Genomic DNA, 21,064 nt, shown 5'->3' with positions numbered 1-21,064 from the left:
TTAATCTGTTGGCTGTAGTAATGTTTCTTTAGTTAATTAAGGTTTAATTCATCTCATTAATGTTATGTTTTTTACATTTGTATTTTCTCTACCAAAGAGAATAAATTAGTGACACAAAAGAATAATTCATATTATTTGAAATAGCAGGACTTGGAATTGCAGTAATTCAAGAAGAACATTATGAAACAAAACATGTTGCTCCTGGTAATATTCTGAGTGGAGAGAACCAATTTAATTAATCCAACAAATTTTATTCCGCCTTGTTATCAAGGTGCAAACAGGCTGTGTAATGTCAGACAGCAGGACATGGGAGCAATGAGACATGAAGGCAGACAAATAACCTTTCATCAGCAGATGTTTAATAATCACAACACCCAGGTTACTCACAAAAATACAAAAGCAAATGAATTCTTTGAGCCCCTGTTGATCTGCAATGTGTTACATTGTGTCAAATGAATAATTATGTTGTTTTTTTACACTGTTAGCTTGAAATAAAGATGATTTACAAGATACAATCACAAGATCACAAGATACAAGCACAAAATAACAAAAGGTACTCAAGTTTTAGAGGGGTCCAGTCCAACTTGAGATCCACTCTGGTGAGCAGGCATTAACAGCTGGAAGCTTATTTCCTTTGTGCCCATTCTTTGGATGAGAATCTTTCCTCAAAGCATATTGTACAGCTTCTCTGTCTGCAAAATCAAGAGACACAAACAGACATTTAACTTGAGCTAGCTGTCCGTCCAAATCAGGAACCTGTTAAAACTCAGACATATTCAAAAAGTTTAAGTTGATGCAAACCCTCCACAGGTAAAATCTTGTATAACTGCTGCAGCTCCTCGGGCAGCAGAGACTTTACCACACATGTGACATCACTGCCTTTCCTTCCACAAAACCTGTCATACGTTGTCAAATCAGATCTTTTTTGTTGAGTGTGGATGTGTCTTTTTACAACAGTTGGAACTGCAAAACAAAATGATCTGTTACTAGAAATAAGTGCAACTTGTGAAGTGCAAGCAGTTTTTACTGTGTTAACATAAACCATGACTGAGTTTGAACTTATCCTACCTATACCATGACAGGCCACATTAGGTTCTGTGTGGTGAGACAGTTTGCACAGCAGTTGAGGTTTTTCCTTAGGTTGGCGGTAATTGTCTCTCATCTCTGTATCGGTAGAGACTGACACATGGTACCTGTTGCGCAGAGCTGCAAGTCTTCTTTCTGCATTATTAATGTGATCGGATCCTGTCAAAAAGCAATGGGAAAATGTACTGCAGGGGGAACGATTAATAAGGTTTGATTTGGACATGCCTGAGTGGTCTTTACATCAGCTGTCGTGACATGCTTTCAGGCCTGCCTTACCTTGAGGCCTACCCATGAAGTCAAATCTGTAGGTGGAGTGGTACTGTGCTGTCAAGGCCTGATGGATCTCCTCTTCAGACGGTGGGCATTTCCTAGGGAACGTGGCATACTCTGGGCTTCGTGTTGCATCCCTCGGCAGCCTCCACATCATGAAAGCCTTAGGGTAAACGGCTCGATTTAAAGCTTACGATACACTGTGAGAGGTCAACTATCAATGTAAAATTGAGGCTAGGGCAGCCTAAATACAAACCTGACTGGGATGTGGATTGTTTCTCCTGTTTCCTGAGGCTGATCCTGTGTGAATGCATTCAGGTTTACGGGCTAGCTTCCAACAGAAGTCCTTATTGTACACAGTTGAACCAAAAGGTCTAGACTTTGAATTTATAAATGTTGATGTGGGGCACCTACATATGCATCAACAAAAACATACAGTGAACACACAAATGCTGTATACCTATTCAAAATACAACCATAACAAGCCCATGAATAGATCTTACAGCAGAATCTCTGTAGCTGAGTTTGGCTGGTAGACAAAGTGTCTTCTGTGGGATGTTTCATATGGATCCCACCACTGTTTGCCCTCTACAAAAACACACCGTTATCACATTTATACAAAAACATATAAATGCTATGTAAATCTGTTTACTAGACTGACTTACATCTTTACAACTGTTGCACGGTTTTTAAAGAAAATATTATCTGTAAATTAAATTACACTTTTGTTTCTCATTCAACGAAACATTAAGTGGAGAACAATGCTCACCAATAACTGTAGAGAAATACATTAGCATGTCGAAACTGAAATTACGCAGAGATAAGGAAGCAACGAAACGAAAATACATCACTCCTGCAAACACTTAATAAAATGAATGTGTCGTGCTCTTATGGTATCATTTAACCTATTTACACAACATAACGAGATTAATAAAGTACTTTAACTACAGTATTCTCCACCGTAAATGATTAGTTTAACTTTACCTTTGATTTCCATTGTTGTGTAATGGAAACCTTTCCATTTCTGTTGCCAGATGAAGCTCACTTCATGGATGGCTGTCTAAAAAGCGAAATTAATCCTTTTTTAAAGCCTGTGCATACAATTGGAGATTTTTACTTTCAGTCATTGGCTGAATACATTATGCAGAGGCAGAGTTGTTCCACACTGGATGTTTCTATGCGCTGTGGTTATGGAAACCTACAACATTTGAAGAGCTGCTGCAATCCTCTCAGCAGGGGAGAAGTATTAAAAATTTAACACTGATAGACTTTGTTACTGACAGTGGTGAAAAACAGCTTAATTCATATTCCGTGCTAAAGTCCTATGTTGAAGAACTTTATAATATTATGTAGCTGTACAACATTGCAGACAGTAATTTAGTTTGCTGGTGACTTAGTAAATGAACAGGTCAAATGGAAAACCTGCTTTCAGCTTTAATTAAATTATTGACTTCTCTCGGAAATTTGAAATGCTGGCACCATCTGTTTCTTTATTGTAGCAATCTGCTTTTTTAACTAATGATATTAATATTTTGTTTATTACAACATGCAATTCAGAGGAGAAAATGGTGTCTTTTTTCAAACTGACTTGTTTCAACACATATTTCATCCCTAAAGTTTTAAAATTTGATTCGATTCAATTCAATTAAATATAAGTTTATGACATCCACTTTTAGCAAAATGTTACTTGGATATCTGTTCTACATATTTTGCATGCCATAACATATCTTTATTAGATTGAATATGCTTCATGTTATTTAGTAAGACACAAGGAATAAGACAATTCCGGGCTTTGTCTACCCCCACTACATGGCCATTATAATTTGTGTCACTGGTTTGAGTTTAACCTGTGAAAAATAATTAAAACTAAAAAAAAAAAAGACAAAAATATTAATTTAGCTTCACTTTGACCTGCTACAACTGTGTTACAGTATAACACAGGCTTAATGTGTTAAATAATAAAACAATCATCAATAATTGTTGCTGATCTGTTAATAGTACTAACATCCTATGGCGGTGTAGTATTATACTTTCACTAGAATAAATTGTTTTACGCAGTTATCTGACCGGACAGTTCTGCCCGTCTCTGCCTCTGGCTTCTTTCTCTGGCCACAAATACAGCCGATGCCTGGGTTTTCAACTTTAGCGCCACCGCTCCGCTGCGTTTCGGACAACCAACCGTACCACCGGCAGGACTGAGACCGCCGGTGTCCAATAAGATAGTTGAAGGAGTTGGCGGTAGCCAACGTCAGACAGACGGAGCCCAACACACAGGATAAACACTGAGGGATCCACGCAGCCGAAACACGGTGCTTTTCTTCCCATTGTTTGTCCCGCACCACCGTACAACTGGCGTCATACAGCTTTGTGGGGGTAAGCGCCATAAATGTTAACTTGTTCATAAAGCCGCTACTCTCTGCCTGTGATGAATGAAACAGTGGGCTGCGATGTGTTTTGCACTGTGTACATCGATGTTGTTCACGTTTAGTTGCATGACAGGGCTGAATAAGATGCTAACACATTGTCAAGCTCCTGCTGGTGTTTAACGCCGTTGCCCCTGTTAACGCTGTCATTAGCTGCGGCTGTAAATACAAATGACAACCAGGTGGAGTGCAGTGACCACTCCCTCAATGGTCAGGGCAAAGCAGCGCCTGAGCATAACGTCCGCTGGAGTGTTGCCGGCTAACAGCGACGAGCTAACTGAAATCGCCTGCTAAGCTAGCCTGATGTGGTGGCTGATTGGCCGTGTTGCTATCATCAGAGCTAACAAGCTAACGCTGGCTAGAAGGTGAACGCAGGTTGACCGATGACAGGTGCTGAGGCAGCCCGGCTGCAGGGATGCAGGCGCGAGCATCTTTCTCTGAGACCATCGCCACTTTCATTCAAAGTTTAAACCCAATGACGAGCATTGTCCAGAAAATCCATTGTGCGATATGAGGCCGGTTAAAATGCGAATCAAGTGGGGAGTGTGTTGAGGACAGCCCGCTGGGCTTTGTTAGCAATGTAATCAGCCATTTTAATGATCGTTTCATGACATGAGCACTTTAGCATGCTAGATCCGTGCCGCTAGCTACAGGGCTACAAGCAGGAGGACACAAAGCAAGAGCGGAGCCATGATGGCTAACAGCTAGCGAACAATCAAAGGCGATAGAATGCTAATGTATTCATCCAAAGGACCAAGCCGACTGCACTGTGTATCAACGGGAGACTGCTGGATAAAATAACTTAACACAATGCTCTTGTTTAACCAGCACTGCACTACATCACTATGAATAGATGCTGAGTTTAAAGCACAAGTAAATTAGGGTGCAACTGCGTGTAACTTCATTAAAAAGCAGCATCATGTTGGCCTCTACATACAATGGTTCATCAGTCACCCCAGACATCCTCCTCCCACCACCCAGTTTAAACAATAGATGGAACTGACAAAGCAAGAGGCAGACAATTGACTTGGGGGGGGGGTATTTAGCTATTCCCACAGCCTTCGTGAGTGGATAGGTTTAACTCAAAACATTTTTTCCTGTCCATTTAGAGATCCAAGATGGTGAAGGATCCAAAGAAGCCGAGGGGCAAAATGTCCTCATATGCCTATTTTGTGCAAACGTGCCGAGAGGAGCACAAGAAGAAACATCCTGATGCCTCTGTCAATTTTGCAGAATTCTCCAAGAAATGCTCAGAGCGATGGAAGGTAACATAAATTACTGTTTAAATCTCGAATACGTTTTTAATTCTATGCCCAGTATTTTCTTCAGAGCAGTGTTTAAAATACGGCTTTTGTTCTCTCAAAGACAATGTCGCCAAAAGAAAAGGGCAAATTTGAAGATATGGCCAAACAAGACAAGGTGCGTTATGAGAGGGAGATGAAAAATTACGTTCCCGCCAAGGGCCAAAAGAAGAAGCGATTTAAGGACCCAAATGCCCCCAAGAGACCACCGTATGTACCGTCATCCACTTGCTCACCACTTAGTCACCTTTTCAAGTGTTTTTTTTTCCCTTCAAACAGTAGGTGCTGAGTGGATTATGATAGTTCACACACTAACACATTATTCCCCTACCACAGGTCGGCCTTCTTCCTGTTCTGTGCAGATTTTCGCCCTAAGGTAAAAGGGGAGCATCCTGGACTCTCCATCGGGGACACGGCGAAGAAGTTGGGAGAGATGTGGAACAGCTCATCTGCAGAGGATAAGCAGCCATATGAGAAGAAGGCTGCCAAGTTGAAGGAGAAATATGACAAGGTAAGCAGTCCTCATGTCACCGAAGCTGGACATGTTCTGGTTTATTAGCCAAACATGTCTTATTGCTTCTTTACTCACACGTTTATCATGTACGCCACAGGACATTGTCGCTTATCGCACAAAGGGCAAAGTGGATTCAGGATCAGCTGCTGCAGCAGATGATGACGAGGACGAGGATGAAGAGGAGGAAGAGGATGAGGAAGAGGATGACCAGGATGAGGACGATGAGTAGATTGCAGTGGGATGGGACCCAACCTTTTGTTTATGCCATATAACCCTAATATACTCAATTCACCATCTTGAAACTTAAGATTGAACAAGAACATGTGTATATTTAATGTTTTTAAGATGTACAGTGTTATTCTTCTTTTTTTGTAAAGTTAACACTACATATCTTAAGTTTGAGATTTTCTAGTGGTAGTTCTTTACCCTGGCCATACTCTGTAACAATTTAGAAGGACTACAAATAACTAGTCTTTAGGTGTCACAACTCAAAAATGAGATTTCTGGGTTGGTAGTGTATTTTACTTTATTTTGAAAAATATTTTTTTTATGTGCTGTCCCAATGTCTTTTTATTCTTTGAATACCACATTAATATTAAATGCAGCTGTTGACATTGAAGAATGTCTTCAATAAAGGTTGTTTTGTTTTTTTTTAAGAAGTTTTTGTCTTCTTATTTGAACACTTAATCAACATAGGGAACATGTAGTTTATTGAGTACACATCTAAATCAATCAAATGCTCTGTGGGTTTAAGGATCACTGATAACTGCAACAAGAATAGACGGTGCTTTATTCTGATTTGTGCTGTCAAACGTTATATGTTCAGAATAATTAGAAAAAAGATTTTTTTATTTTTTTAATGATCATATGGTATCACTTTGTTTTTTACTTACTGCCCCTTGATAAACATGCTTGGACTGAGGGAAATGTCTGGTCATCAGAACTGGAAAATGGCAAACACAAGCCAGATCAAATGAGTCTTTTGGAAAGCAAAATGAGCTGTGAAGAGTTTCTTAGCCCTGTGATACTGATCTATAGTTGGATAATTATTTCCCTGCAAGATTATTGCATCCGCCTGGAAGTGAGTCCATTGATGTAACTTCTCAGTTTGTATCCCATATTATGCTGAGCAATCTAAATCCAGGAGGTGAAGCCACGATGAAGAAAATGTGATGTTGCATGCTGTAGAAGTTTCGACCATAATTAGTTATTCTGCCCTGTACACGTGCACAAGGTGAGACTAATACGAGTCTGTTAGATAACTGCTCATATTATAATTCAAGGGTTATTCTTTTTTGTAAAATGTCCTTGATGCTTGATGAGTAATAGATGAATAAACCTTGCATGTAGATTTAACCACAGTAAATCAGGACCTAATGACAATGTACCTAAATGTAATTGCACACACACACAGATCTTTGGTTTATGGCTAAATTCTGTTTAACACTTCTACCCTGTAGTTGTTTTTCATCCTATTGCATCCTTATTGTACATATTGTTTATGCCTAAATAATGCTCAAGCACACAGCCATATAGAATCTGAAATACGTGCTTGTCTGTATTAGTCAGCTAAGTGTCCAGAGAAAAGTGCTTTTTGTGTTCAGTGTTTGCAGTTCCCCAGTGGGTCCAAGCAGGGGCACTTGCTGGGATAGATTTCCCTGTGCCTGTAACTGGAGACTCACTCACAGTCACAGGGGCCTCGCAGTCATTTAAAGGAGGTTCACATGTCCATTTAATCACCCTGTGCCACACAATGAACTGTCCTCCTCTCAAAAGACTTTGTAAATATGAATGAAGTCACAGTGGTCTCTTTTCAGAGGGACTCACACAAAAACAGGCTTTCATCCTAAATGTTCCTGCATGTAGTTAACATTAGAGGTTCAATGTTAACTGGTAAGAAGTTAACATTGAACCTGGTCCTGTTCACTAGTTATACGCTATAGTATATTTCAATAAACCATCCACATAAGCAAATAAAATAGAATTTAATTCAATCATTTGTTGTTATCTTGGCATAAACACACTGATTTCCTAAACTTGCTCCTGAGCCCGAACAAATCTGTTTATCTAAATTCTCTTTGAACATCCTGTGCTACGGTGTCATGCCAGCTCGCTTTTCAAACCTGTGATTTACACCCGCAGATGTTTTTTTTTTTCCTTTTCTCTCCTTTCACATATTGAATGACTCCCCTGTCTGACACCAAGCAACAAAGGCTCCCTCTGGGCTACCTTACTCCTCAAATAGTCCATTTCATCTCCACATTGAACAACCTCCAAAGTAAAACCCAGGGTGAGAATATAAAGCAGACTGACTTACTTCTGTCTTTTATGTGTTTATTTCTTAGAATAAAGGTTCACTTTCTTTTAGAGAAAGTGAGGACATGAAGTAATAAATTAAAAGATGATGCACTGTAGATTCTTTGGAAATGCTATACATGTACGTAGAAACGTTTAATCCATTGCCCTTTGCAGTCCCAAATGAGCCTTTTTTGCCACTGCTGGATTTGCATGGAGTGGTGTCAAAGAGGCGTGTCATTCAGGCTTACAAGCTGAAGAGACTGGGTAATCACTATGGAGACAGCTTTTAAAAGTTTTTCATTTGTTGCTGTTGTGTGGAGGGAACGCTGTGCACTTTCCAGCACTTCACTTTTTAATTGGTTTAGTTTTTTTCTTAGGATTTTATTGTCTTACATGATTTTTCCACCATGAGCAGAGAATTTAGAAACTAAACTTTATAATGGACCCTGTTGGACTCTGGAGAAAATACAAAATTATTGCGTTTCATTGTCTGGTAAGTTGGTCTGTTGGACCATCTGCTTACAATCACTGTAAAATCTGCAATCTTTAATGACATTTGAGAAGCTACGCTGCATTTAAATGCTTCAAAAGTTGCCTGTATTTACTCCAATATGTAACTAAGCCATATCTTTTGTTTTTCTGTGGTTCCTCAGCTGTTTAATCTTTCATCCTCTGCTGACGTCTCATCCGGAAATGCAGGGAATGTGAGCAGTCAGAGGCAGTTTGCAGATATTGCCTTAGGGCAGCAGACGCTTCCTTCCTGGTATTATACATCTATTGATGCTGTGCCCAAGCATGGCACAGTAAGCATACAGTCTCATAACAGATGGCGCACACAGATGGCTTTCTCCAAAACTGTGTATTCATTTGAAGTGAAAGAAGACACACAACCAGGTTAGTTATCTGTCCAGCAAGACCTGTGATTTCACATCTATACTATCCTCATTTTGTTAGTATTTAACACACCTAAAGTTATTCTGCTTTCGATAATGTTGCCACATGTTTTCACTTTACCCCCCAGTCTGCGGATCACACAGTAACGATGCTTTATCCAATGTGTTGACAGGAACAGTCGTGGGGAAGGTGGAGACAGCCTTTAGGAGTCTCACGCCTATCACATATTCAGTGCAGGAGGATGAGGGAGAGAACATATTCCTCCTCAGCCCCCTCTCAGGGGAGTTTCTGTTATCCCGCAGCCTGGATTTTGAAGCACAAAGATTCTACATTCTCACTGTGGCCGTGCAGCAGGGGGATTCACAAGTATCGAGTGTCAGGGTGTACTTCAATGTGCTGGATGTGAACGACAACCCCCCTGTATTCAGTCGGCATGTTTTTTATGCGCATTTGCTTGAAGATGCACAGGTTGGCACTTGCTTCCTGTCTGTGAATGTGTCAGATAAAGATGATGGTGAGTAGACAAATTTTAACTGGAATCCAACCCTCATCATTAACCAGCTGATGTTACATTTCATACCCTCTGTGGTGCTGAAATCCTTATACAAGTAGCTGGTGGGTCATTAAGCTGTTTAGCTTTTCAGTATTCATGTGAGTTTCCCCAACAAAGCATGTTGGGGAACTACTCCCTCCAGTGGCCAAAACTGAGGAACAGTAGTTCCTCGTGTGAAAGGCTGTTTAATCTTTCTTCTAATGCAGTTTTGAATGTTTTAGATGCACTGTTGTAAAATGCATTGAGAGAATTTATCAAAACACACTTTGTATAATTATTATCACATACTTTGAATTAGAATTTGAAAAATTAGGCAGAAATGTTAAAATAAGCTGTTAAAATCTTTTTTGGAAAGAGAAGCTTTAAATTCTGCACAAAATGTTTGGATTACACTACTCTTTTTCACATTGGCCCTTCTCCTTCAGCGAGAGATTTATAGGTCTGTGCAGTTAATGACGGTCAAATCCACAGTTCACCCAAAGCTAATAAGACTGCTTCACTTCACATCTTCACCCACATTTTTCACTTTATCGTAGCAATTAAAAATGTCGGCGCACTAATTGGATTGGGCTTTGTTTGGCACGCTCAGTCTGTTCACGTCCAAAGTGAACAAAAGGTTGCATGACTGTTTAAATGAAACTGTAAGTAACAAGCGTGAAAAGGCATAATGAGTGTTGTGACCAGTGCTGTTACTTTTCATGCTGGCAGGTGTTATGTTTTATGAGTTATGAATTTTATGAATGGCAGTCTGTAAGAGGAGGCATACATTTATGAATATCTTAAAAAATGTCAATCACATGAAACTTGGCAAACATACTATTTTCATATTAAAATATGGCAAGTAATACACCAGCACATGGTCTCATAGGAAGCTGCAAATTCACAAATACATACTATATTAAAAAGAATGTTAGTTATAAACTGCTGATATCTGTCATAATGTCATGATTAAATAGCAGATTTTAATGAATATTAATTTTGCATGGTGGTCTGTGTGAGAATGCAAACAATCATGAAAATCCCACACACACACACACACACACACACACACACACACACACAATATTACATGACATTACCAAGGACACTAGTAAGAAGGTAACATTTTGGTTGCCGATTATGAGAAGAAAAATCTATCATTTGTGAAAAGGTTGTGTATTATTTTCTTCCTGACGGCAAGGTGACAATGGAGACTTGAAGCTGGAAGTGGACAGAGGAAATGAAGACAGTGTGTTCTTCATTGACCAAGCTGGACGTTTGTGTCTGAACGCAGAGTTAGACAGAGAGAGACAATCCTCCTACAATCTGACTGTAACTGCCAATGACTGTGTCCTGCCTGTGTCTTTACAGCTCAGCAGCACAGCACACATTACTGTGGTGGTTAATGATGTCAATGACAATGCCCCGTTGTTTGTGTCAGCCAAGTGTGTAAGTTTACCAGAGGACACTGCACCTCACTCTGTTGTAATGACTGTACAAGCTGAGGATGAAGACGCTGGATCCAATGGGGAGGTTCTATATTACTTAAAGAACACATCTGGTGGCCTATTCAGCATTGGAGAAACAAGTGGAAAAATATACCTGGAGGAGGAATTAGACAGAGAAGAAGCAGATACCCTGACTATTTCAGTTACAGCCACTGACAGAGGCTCACCCAGGATGACAACTGCTATGAATCTCACCGTGCACATCGAGGACGTAAATGATCATGACCCTGAGTTCTCACAAAGCACCTACAGCTTCACTGTTGGGGAGGATACCCCCAGAGGGACAAGCGTGTTTCAGCTTCAGGCTCATGATCTGGACATCGGGACAAATGGGCAAATAAGGTACATGTTGTCACAGGTGGGTCCATTTGCGGTGGACGTGGTTCGAGGTATTGTCACAGTGATGGAGCAACTGGACAGAGAGAAGCAGTCGAACTACACTTTAATCGTAACAGCTGTAGATCGTGGGAGCGTTCCGAGATCTACTACTGCTGCCGTTAATGTCACTGTGTTGGATATCAATGACTGCACACCTCTTTTTTCTCCACAAGCACTGATCATACATGTCATGGAGAATGAGGAGGATCCATCTCGCCTAACACACCAGGTACTACTGAGACTTACTACTTTAAGAGGTCTCTGAATGTTGAAAATGCAAAGTTTTGATGTTAACTTGTTAATTATTTCGTGACTTTCTGACCAGGTCTCAGCTTTGGATGAAGATTTAGGGGCCAATAGCCAATTAACTTATTCCATAAAAAAAGGAAATGGTGATGGTTTGTTCTCCATCACTCCCAATGGCACTTTTAAAATTTTACACAGCCTAGACAGGGAGAAAGAATCTCTGTTCATCATCACCATCACTGCTGTTGATTCAGGTAATGTAGCTCTAAATTTAACTACAGGTTAATAATACAGGTATAAAATTTGTTAATATTCGATGCACAGAATTAAGCGAAACTTGATTAATAATAAATGTCATTTGCAGGATTGCCACCTCTGACAGGTACACTCACTGTACACATCATGGTGGATGACATCAATGATAACCATCCCGAGTTTACTGAGGACTTCTACAACACTATAGTCTCTGAGGACAGTCCCACAGGCACTGTATTTGCCATGATAACTGCATCTGACATTGATGAAGGTGTCAATGGGGAAATAAGGTAGCGCCACATCAGATTTGACAGATGCTTTGAGGAATTATATTTTGTCACTGTCGATATATTAGACCCTAGAAGGGGATTGTAAAGTATCTTTACTTATCTTCTATTGCAATAAAGTAATAACCAATTTTTTTCTTTCAGGTATTTTATGGAGAACCCTGATGTACCTTTTGCTATTGAGGAAACATCTGGAGAGCTGTTTACGACCAATGCCCTGGACAGAGAGACTGTAGCTGTTTATAGGTTGACAGTAGTTGGAAGTGATAAACATCCTACGCAGCCTCTGTCAAGCTCAGTGCTTGTTACTGTACTCATTGGCGATATTAATGACCACTGGCCCCAGTTTTTGAACAGCCCCTATGTGGCTTATGTGCCTGACGAAATGACTCCAGGTGAGAGAGTCTAGTTCCATGTCATCCTGAGTAACATTTCTCAACAGGATTGAGAGCATTTTTCTATTGTTTGTGTTTCATTCCTACAGGCTTGGTTGTTTGTGCAGTGAGAGCAACAGATGGAGACACCGAAATGAACGCAGAGCTACGTTATTTGCTTTACGGACAAAGTTCAGATCTGTTTGTTATCGACCCCTATAGCGGCACCGTGTTCACTTCGAGTGCAACCCGGAGAATGGAGGATATTGTTGTTAACGTACATGTAGAGGATGCTGGAGAAAATCCTAAATTTGACATCGCCACCATCAGTGTGAGGTTTCAGAATATTTCAGAATTTCCAGAAATGAACGTGGATGTTTTGAATCACACCCTGCCTGAGGATGAGCCAGTGGGAACATTAGTAGCTGTGGCCTCTGCGTTGAGCTTCAGAGCTGAACCTGTTTCCTTTTATTTAGCTTCTGGAAACTTTGAGGACACATTTCATTTGGAGCAGTCAAGTGGTGAGCTTACAGTGGAGAATCCTCTGGATCATGAGAACAAAAAGGAGTTTACTTTGCTGATAGAGGCCAGAGACTCTGGCTCACCTCCTTTCTCATCATTTACAGAAATTCACCTAAACATTAGTGACATAAACGATAACTTTCCACAGTTCATGCAAGCTGACTACAGGTGTGAAGTTCTTGAGAATTCTCCTCCATCCTGGGTTTGTGATGTTCTTGCTATTGATGCAGATTCTGACAGTTATGGCACATTGCGGTATAACATAACAGAGGGAAACACTGATAACTTTTTCACAATTGATCATGAAAATGGGTATTTGAGCACAACTGCAAGTTTAGACAGGGAAAATATCTCGGAATATAGTTTAACCGTTGAAGCTGCAGAGCTGGACAACCCAATTCATAAAACCAAAGCAACTGTTATAATTCTCGTTTTGGACAGAAACGACAATGCGCCTCGATTTTCACAGATTTTCCTCACACGGCTACCTGAAGATGCCCCTGTTGGACACTCGGTTATACACATCTCATCAAATGATGATGACACTGGTGTCAATGCAATTATTAATTTTTCCATAATTGGCCAAGCTGATGTACCTTTTAGTATTGACTTCACGTCTGGTGACATTACTGTTAAAAGGCTTCTGGACAGGGAGATACAAGATCATTATACCTTAAAAGTAAGTGCAAATGATTCTGCTTGGAGCATAAGCACAGATGTAACTATAATTATTACAGACATTAATGATAACAGACCAATATTTTCTGATCATTTTGACACAGTTGTGCTCTCTGAAACTAAAGACACAGTTGTTTATGTGATGCAGGTTCTTGCTACAGATGCAGATGTTGGGCAAAACAGTGAGATTTTGTATTTTATTGAACCTTCACATGAGGAATTTTGGGTGAATTCTTCCACTGGTGAAATCTATACAAAGCAGCTAATGAGCTTATATAATTATCCTTTTGAAATCTACCAATTTACAGTCTTTGCTTTTGATTGCGGCAGTACTCCACTGTACAGTAATACCACTGTCACTGTAAAGTTAGTACCATATAACAACTATGCTCCAGTGTTTCTGCCTGTACAGCCTCTGATTGTGATCCCGTATCACATGGCCGTGGGAACCGAGGTGGTCCGACTTACAGCAGTAGATTTAGATGTCAGTAATAGCAGTGCTAATGTTGAGTATGTCATAACTGGAGGTAATGCATCTGACCTCTTTTGGATCCAATCTGACACTGGCAAAATAACATTAAATCAAACTTTGGCGGAGAGTGTAAATTTGTTGGTCACTTTAATTATTGTGGCAAAAGATCAGGGCACTCCACCTTTATCAACGCACACTGAAATCACTTTTGAAATTACTGGTAGGAATCAGTTTCCTCCATCCTTTGTAGAATCAGATGTCACTTTCTCTGTCCCTGAGGATTTGCCAGTAGGATCAGTAATTGGAAAAATTCAAGCAGAAGATAGGGATTATGGTTCCAATGGTGCCATCATGTACTACATTATCACGGAAAATCAATATTTACCGTTCTCTGTAGGAGAGTCCTCAGGGCTGCTAACACTGATCATAGAGCTTGACTTTGAAAAAGAAGGTGTTTATCACCTTCAAATCAAAGCTGTAGATGGTGGCTGGGTGTCTAAAACTGGCATGTTAAATGTTACAGTGGTGGTTATGGATGTGAATGACAATCCACCAGTCTTTTCGTCTTCAGAGTACCTTGCTTCAGTGCCTGAAAACTCAGAAATTGGAACAAATGTCCTAAATGTGAAGGCCACAGATGCCGATTCAGGCATAAATGCACAAATATTCTACTCTCTAATTGCTGGCCATGTGGATAAATTTACAGTTGACTCAAGAAATGGTACCATCACCACTTTGGACATCTTTGACTATGAGCAAGAGCAGATTTTTGATATAACAATCAAAGCCTCAAACACTGGCAGTCATACTTTTAGTTTGGCACATATTGTCATCCAAATCTCAGACATCAATGAGTTTACACCTGCATTTAGAAAAAAAGAATTCAACTTCCCAGTATTCAAAAATGTGCCTATTGGAACTGCGATAGGAAAAGTTACAGCTATAGATTATGACCAAGGCTCTGGCGGTCAGGTTTTTTATCTGATGTTTGGCCAGAACGAATACATGGGCTTTGATGTTGAGACAGATTCTGGAGAAATATACACAACTAGTAGTTTGAGAAAACAAGGCAACAATAATATAGATTTAAAAGTTCTGGCAAAGAACTCTGGTGTTATTACTGGCAGGGATGTAGACGAAGCCTTAGTCCGCATCAGTGTGATTGACACAAATGATGCACCCATGTTCACCTCTGCACTTTATATGGCGAATGTGACAGAAGACAGTCCGGTAGGAACATCTGTGATAACTGTGAGCGCTCTGGATGAGGATGCCATCTTCGAATGGAATCGTTTCTTCTTCAGCATAGAAAGTGGAAACACAAATTTTTCTTTTACTGTAGACTCACCCACTGGTGTAATTTCAGTAAACTCTTCCCTTGATAGGGAACTCTGGCCAGTTTATAATCTCACTGTCACAGCCACTGATAATGGCTCTCCACCCTCCACAGGGACAGCTAATGTCATTGTGACTATTGGTGATGTTAATGACAATGCTCCCAAACTCACATTTACTGAGATTTGGGTGAAAGAAAATCAGCCTCAAGGCACCACAGTAGCCCAACTGAATGCCTCCGATTCCGATTTGCCTTTAAACCAGGGACCTTTAACTTACTGGCTGGTGAATCCTTCAGCAGAGATCCCCTTTTCACTAACGCCTGATGGAGGTTTAGTCACCACAAGGCCCATTGATCGAGAGCAAATCTCTTCATATCATATCCTGGTGGCTGTTGGGGATGCAGGAACGCCTGCACTGTCATCCACAACAATCTTCCACGTCAGTATTATGGACGAAAACGATAACCCTTCGCTCCCCAGAAACATCTTCATCGAGGTGAAATATTTTGGCAGTTCTTTCCAAGGAGGCATGATCGGTAACGTCCATCCCGAGGATCCCGATGCGTCTGATACATTCACTTGCACCATCAAAAGTGGGCCAACGAATATGTTCATGATACCGAATGGCACATGTGTGTTGTGGTCTTCTCCTTTTCAAGGTGAGGCTACATTCAACATAACTATTGAGGCAACTGACCAGCTTCACTTCCCTGTCAACAATAGCATCTACATAAACTACAAAGGCTTTACAAATGCTTCTATAGACAACTGCATATTATTCTATGTGTCATCATCCTCAATGGAAGAGTTCTTGTCTTATAAGTATCTGAAATTTGTAAAAGCTCTGGACAGTCTTTTTAACCTACAGGCCTCTAAGACTCATGTGTTTGGAATCAAACACATTGGCCGTGAAATTCTTCTGCTGGCTGCAGTTAAAAATTACCATGGTCAGTATCTTAGCAGGGAGGTAGCCAGTGGAATCTCCGCTGGACATAAGAAACTCCTGGAGGCTCAGAGCAATGTCACAATTTCTCATATCACCACTAATCCTTGTCTCACCAGTCCTTGCCAGAATGGGGCAATGTGCAACAAAAATATCTACATTAGCCAGGACGTTGCTGTCCTGGAAAGCTTGGCAGTCATTTTTGTGTCGCCACAAAAAGAGGTTTTGAACTGTACCTGTCCTGTCGGGTTTACTGGGACACTCTGTGAAGATGAAATTAATGAGTGTGAGGTGAATCCCTGTGAGAATCAAGGCACATGTGTGAATACTGCAGGAAGCTTCTACTGTCAATGTCAGAGTGGTTTCCACGGCCCTGTCTGCTCTCCGGATGTGGATGAATGCCTGAAGATAAAGTGCCAAAATGGAGGAACTTGTATTCCCACACAGGATGGATTTGAATGTCAATGTGCGCCTGGATTTGAAGGTAGACTTTGGTATACTAAAAAATTCTATGTAAATAGAGCTAGAATCTCGATAACATCTCGACTTTTATGTTTCTTCCTCAGGAAAAATGTGCGAGCAGTTCATAGACCACTGTAGATCAGCCCCTTGCGATCGGGGCAGCTGCATCAATTCACACACAGGATTCTCCTGTTACTGTCCATTTGGTAAGAATAAAAACAAATCGTCTGACAGTTTATGTGCTTTATTTGCAGAAAGATGGATGGGAAGAGTGAAACAACCAGCCCCTGTCCATAATTATAACGCTAAACCAAAGTAGGGAGTTAGTTTATGGCTTTGATAGGTTGTAAACATATCAAAATATTCTTTCTTTCTTTAGGTGTCAGTGGAGTCTACTGTGAGGAGCACAGCTATGGATTTGAGGAGCTGTCCTTCATGGAGTTGCCTCCTTTAGACCGCAGGACAAATTTAATCTCTCTGGAGTTTGCAACAGTGCAGAGTAATTCTCTCCTCCTCTACAACCCTGGAGAATTATCCAGCAGGGACTTCTTTGCATTGGAGATACTGGATGGGGTCATTCATCTGACTTATGACCTGGGCTCAGGACCTGTTAGGCTTCAGACAAACAAGCAAGTGGCAGACGGACATTTTCACAGCATCACTGTGAGGAGGATTGGCCATGTGAGTTTGTGTCAGCACACACACACACACACACACACACACACACACACACACACACACACACACACACACACACACACACACACACACACTATTTTAAGTAGAGGACTGAATCTGAACGGACTGACAAAGTGCTGTTTGCATTTATCAGATGGCTTCTTTACATGTAGACAACTGCGCAGATGTTGGCAACAATGGATTTTGTTTTTCACAGAGTGATGGTGACAACTCAGACAGGTAGCAGCCAAATACTAATTACTACATTACAATTATGTGCATTTGCTCATTTTAGCCTTGTGTCAACATATTTCTGTTTCCAATCAGGACACTAGATGTTGGTAACAGCAACATGACATTTGGAGGACTGAGGACAATGGAACAGATTTTTCTGCATCCTGCTCAAATACAAACCCATGACTTTGTTGGATGTATTCGAAACCTTTACATTAATGGAATCCTGCTGAGACATTCAATGGCCCTTGCAACATATAATATTCTTGACAGGTACATTTATTAAATTGTAAACATGTACAGTAGATAATCTAGGTCAGTCCTTTAAAATTAATTTACCAACCTGTGTATTCAATAGAGGGTGTATCTCTATGCGTAAGTGTCAGCAGTTAGTCTTAACTTTTTGCTATGTTAGGTGTCCTCGAGCAGCAGAGTCACCATGTCACAGCAACCCATGCAAGAATGGTGGTGTGTGTCATGACCTTTGGTCCAACCATCTTTGTGAGTGCAAAGGCCATTTTACTGGAAGCAACTGTGAAAAAGGTAAAAATAATACTAATACACACTATATATTTAATACTGTGCAAAAGTTTTAGGCACCAGTGAAGCTGCACAGAATTTGTAGATTCTAGGCAGGTAGGTGGTTTCTAGTAGCTAGGCAAAGATACAGAAGCACTGCCACACTGCTTCTGTATCTTCATTTAAAAACAGAATCCATGATGCAGAGATCATGGCTCTGTGGGGCCTAGAACTTCTTGTTCTTTTTGTTACTGAAGATGAGTTATTTATGTTTGTGTATGTTTGATGTGTGACGCTGCAGGATTTTGGAAACAGATGCCTCATTGATGCCACAGACTATTGCACAGTACTGCATATATTTATCTTTTTTAAATTATTTTTTTAATTAGTTGTGTTATAACAACGAGGTAGTGATCTGCTCTACTCCATTTTTTTAAAAGAAATATCAGAGGAGCTTGTCTTCCGGTTTAATGACAATGACTACATTGAGTATGTCATCAAGGAAAGACTGAGGAGAGACCACCTGCTGAAACACTTGTTGAATGATGGGAAAGAAGGAAACAACAGAGACCAAACAGTGATTAACATCAAGTTCAAGACCAAAGAGGATGGAGTGTTAATGTTTGTTCTCAGACAGGCAGGATATTTCCTACTTAAGGTACGTATGGAATGCTTTTATAATAATTACTCATCTCGTATGCATGTTTGTAAGTGTGGATTTATTTTCTTTTCCTGTCTGATTCAGATGGAAGACAGAAAGCTGGTGTACATCTCTGAAGACACACTGACAGGAGTGGTGTCAGAGTTTACTGTGGACTCTCCAGTGACTGACGGACTCTGGCATCTCCTGTCAATGTTCAGCAAAGGACAGAACACTTTTCTCCACCTGGATGGAAAACCAGTCTTGAACATAACTGGACAAAATATGGACCTCACTCCTGTTACAGTGGAAAAGATCATACTTGGTGCAGCTGTGACAAGCGATTCCAACCTCCAACACTTAGGTGGGATGTGAACAAATTACTGATGAGGACTTAAATGTTTTTTGGGAATTGTAATATGTAATATTGTAATATCATTACAATAAAAACATGGCTTTGGTGTTTTGAATGCATAAGTCTTGAAAACATGGTTTAACATGGTGCTTTTTTTATGACAGGGTTCAGTGGATGTGTGCAGCACTTCAGTGTGACCAGTTACACTCTGCTCGTCAGCCAACACAGTGTGATGGTGGACGTCAGGCCGAGCTCCACTCTCGTCCAGTCCAGCTGCAGTTCTCCGAGGGTCTGTCTCCCTTCGCCCTGCTCTGAGGAGGACTCTGCCCAGAAGGATTGTCTGTCTGCACACTGTCAAAATCGGTGGAGATGTCGAGCTGCTGTGCAGAATCATTCCTGCATCTGTTTACATAATGTCTCCAACTACATCTGTGATATCTGCATGTCTACAGCAGAGGGCAGGGATCATTGCTATGAAGAACAGGGCAGCCTGCCTCAGTGGCTCATCGCTGTAATTCTTCCTCTTATCTCCATCCTGCTCATTATATTTGTAATTCTTTTCAGAGTGAGGCAGCAGGCTGCAAAGTGTCAGAGCGACAGCTTGCCAGAGAAAAAAGATCAAGGGACAGACAATGTCACTTTCTGTTTTGACAACATCAGATCCCTCACAAATATTGCACCTGCAGAAATGGATAAATGTGACCCAGTAGGTGCTGATGAGCAGAGTCAGAGTGAGTTTTACTCCAATGCCAATCTGGCAAGTGTCCAGCTGGTGCAAAACAGTGAATTGGAGTATTGTGAAATTGGCAGCATATCTAGTGCATTTCATTCAGAAACTGCCTCACCCAAGCTTGACTGGCACAAGCTTTATTACAGCACCAAGTGCGGGAGAGACTATTCGAAACAATGGGAAAACCTGAAGATGCTGTTAGCTGGATTTCATATTGAACGCTCCAGCAAAGAGATGCCAAAAAGTCCTGCAAAGCCACAGAATGTGGCTTTTCTAAACACGCAAGTGTTGCCTGAGGTTGGTGCAGACCAGTTCCAGCACACACCTCCGTGTTACACAAAGACGTTCCTACAACCAGAGCTCCTGGAACATGTGCAGTGCCTCACTTTTGAAGAAATCGGTAAACTAAACACTCCTCCAGAGCAAGCAAAGCCACATCAAGCATCCTTGAGGTCTGAGGGAAATCACAAATCTACCACAATGATCTACGCCTCCTCTGACAGTGAAACAGACAGCACATTCACCTGCTCCGAATCTGAGTACAGACAGTTTTCAATGACCAGAGAACATCTACATGACCAGTTGTCTTTGTCAGCGTGCAGCTTCACACAAAAAGACAATTTGCCCACCAATAACACGTTATTCGAACACAACTTTAACTCTGATGCAGCTCAGTATAAAGCTGAAAGCACATTCTCTGGTGTTTTTGCACAGTGGGAGAGACTGTTGAATATGCACCTGCCTTTTAGCAGCTACGCTCCCGTATTTGAGGACATTGCTTGTCTACCCATGGAACCCAGTCATAGCTATGATATGCAAAGCGACATAGAAGAAATTATTTAATGACCATTATACAGTATAGGTGTGTTATACAAAAATCTTTACATTATTTGTCTGTAACTTGAACTTTATTTTAAATATTTATAGAAAAACTACATTATACTGTAAATTATTGATATGAAAAAATGGACAGCTTTAGTTTGGACTGAGGTTAAAAAAAAGTGAAATATGTTTGTAAATAAACCTGTCTGTAAATGTATCTGATTAAAAGGTTTTTTCAAATCTTATAAGCAGCTATAGAGTAGTTATCTTACACATACTGTGGCTGCATGCCCTGTGTCACCAGTT

General features: G+C 40.6%; 3 protein-coding genes across 4 annotated transcripts; 2 read left to right on the top strand and 1 right to left on the bottom strand.

Moving 5' to 3' along the window:
- Positions 1-384: 384 nt before the first annotated feature.
- LOC137129156 (testis-expressed protein 26-like) lies at positions 385-2,687 on the bottom strand. Its single transcript, XM_067508075.1, has 7 exons — positions 2,341-2,687; positions 1,860-1,944; positions 1,613-1,766; positions 1,363-1,519; positions 1,069-1,245; positions 802-963; positions 385-692 (listed from the first exon to the last, which is right to left on the bottom strand). The coding sequence occupies exons 1-7, from the start codon at positions 2,351-2,353 to the stop codon at positions 565-567; spliced, it is 876 nt and encodes a 291-aa protein (XP_067364176.1). The 5' UTR covers positions 2,354-2,687; the 3' UTR covers positions 385-564.
- A 770-nt stretch (positions 2,688-3,457) lies between these two features.
- hmgb1b (high mobility group box 1b) lies at positions 3,458-6,253 on the top strand. Its single transcript, XM_067507801.1, has 5 exons — positions 3,458-3,729; positions 4,889-5,044; positions 5,145-5,290; positions 5,417-5,591; positions 5,692-6,253. The coding sequence occupies exons 2-5, from the start codon at positions 4,898-4,900 to the stop codon at positions 5,821-5,823; spliced, it is 600 nt and encodes a 199-aa protein (XP_067363902.1). The 5' UTR covers positions 3,458-3,729; positions 4,889-4,897; the 3' UTR covers positions 5,824-6,253.
- Positions 6,254-7,481: 1,228 nt separating this feature from the next.
- LOC137129019 (protocadherin Fat 4) lies at positions 7,482-21,003 on the top strand. 2 transcript variants are annotated; one of them, XM_067507798.1, is made up of 16 exons: positions 8,155-8,385; positions 8,546-8,786; positions 8,959-9,300; positions 10,520-11,433; positions 11,530-11,704; positions 11,815-11,995; positions 12,137-12,387; positions 12,477-16,802; positions 16,885-16,986; positions 17,160-17,461; positions 17,613-17,698; positions 17,786-17,965; positions 18,108-18,235; positions 18,652-18,869; positions 18,957-19,215; positions 19,371-21,003. In XM_067507798.1, exons 1-16 carry the CDS (start codon positions 8,332-8,334, stop codon positions 20,777-20,779), a joined length of 9,168 nt encoding a protein of 3,055 aa, XP_067363899.1. In that variant the 5' UTR covers positions 8,155-8,331; the 3' UTR covers positions 20,780-21,003. The 2 variants fall into 2 exon arrangements, with proteins under 2 accessions (XP_067363900.1, XP_067363899.1); XM_067507799.1 differs by lacking the exons at positions 18,652-18,869; positions 18,957-19,215; positions 19,371-21,003 and adding an exon at positions 18,513-18,600 and having other exon boundaries at positions 7,482-8,385.
- Positions 21,004-21,064: the final 61 nt, after the last annotated feature.

Source organism: Channa argus, chromosome 6 (assembly GCF_033026475.1).
Source record: "Channa argus isolate prfri chromosome 6, Channa argus male v1.0, whole genome shotgun sequence".
Taxonomy (NCBI): domain Eukaryota; kingdom Metazoa; phylum Chordata; class Actinopteri; order Anabantiformes; family Channidae; genus Channa; species Channa argus.
Note: the sequence above shows the minus strand (reverse complement) of the source record. Positions and strands in the feature narration are given on the sequence as shown.

Bases quoted from the DNA above. Each gene is read 5' to 3' on its own strand.
- LOC137129156 (XM_067508075.1), bottom strand. The intron at 1,246-1,362 runs GTAAGGCAGGCC...GCTTTTTGACAG, and splicing joins CTTCATGGGTAGGCCTCAAG to GATCCGATCACATTAATAAT. The intron at 964-1,068 runs GTAGGATAAGTT...TTTGTTTTGCAG, and splicing joins TGTGGCCTGTCATGGTATAG to TTCCAACTGTTGTAAAAAGA.
- hmgb1b (XM_067507801.1), top strand. From the start codon at position 4,898: ATGGTGAAGGATCCAAAGAAGCCGAGGGGCAAAATGTCCTCATATGCC. The intron at 5,045-5,144 runs GTAACATAAATT...GTTCTCTCAAAG, and splicing joins AATGCTCAGAGCGATGGAAG to ACAATGTCGCCAAAAGAAAA. The intron at 5,291-5,416 runs GTATGTACCGTC...CCCCTACCACAG, and splicing joins AATGCCCCCAAGAGACCACC to GTCGGCCTTCTTCCTGTTCT.
- LOC137129019 (XM_067507798.1), top strand. From the start codon at position 8,332: ATGGACCCTGTTGGACTCTGGAGAAAATACAAAATTATTGCGTTTCAT. The intron at 18,870-18,956 runs GTACGTATGGAA...TGTCTGATTCAG, and splicing joins CAGGATATTTCCTACTTAAG to ATGGAAGACAGAAAGCTGGT. The intron at 19,216-19,370 runs GTGGGATGTGAA...TTTTTATGACAG, and splicing joins TTCCAACCTCCAACACTTAG to GGTTCAGTGGATGTGTGCAG.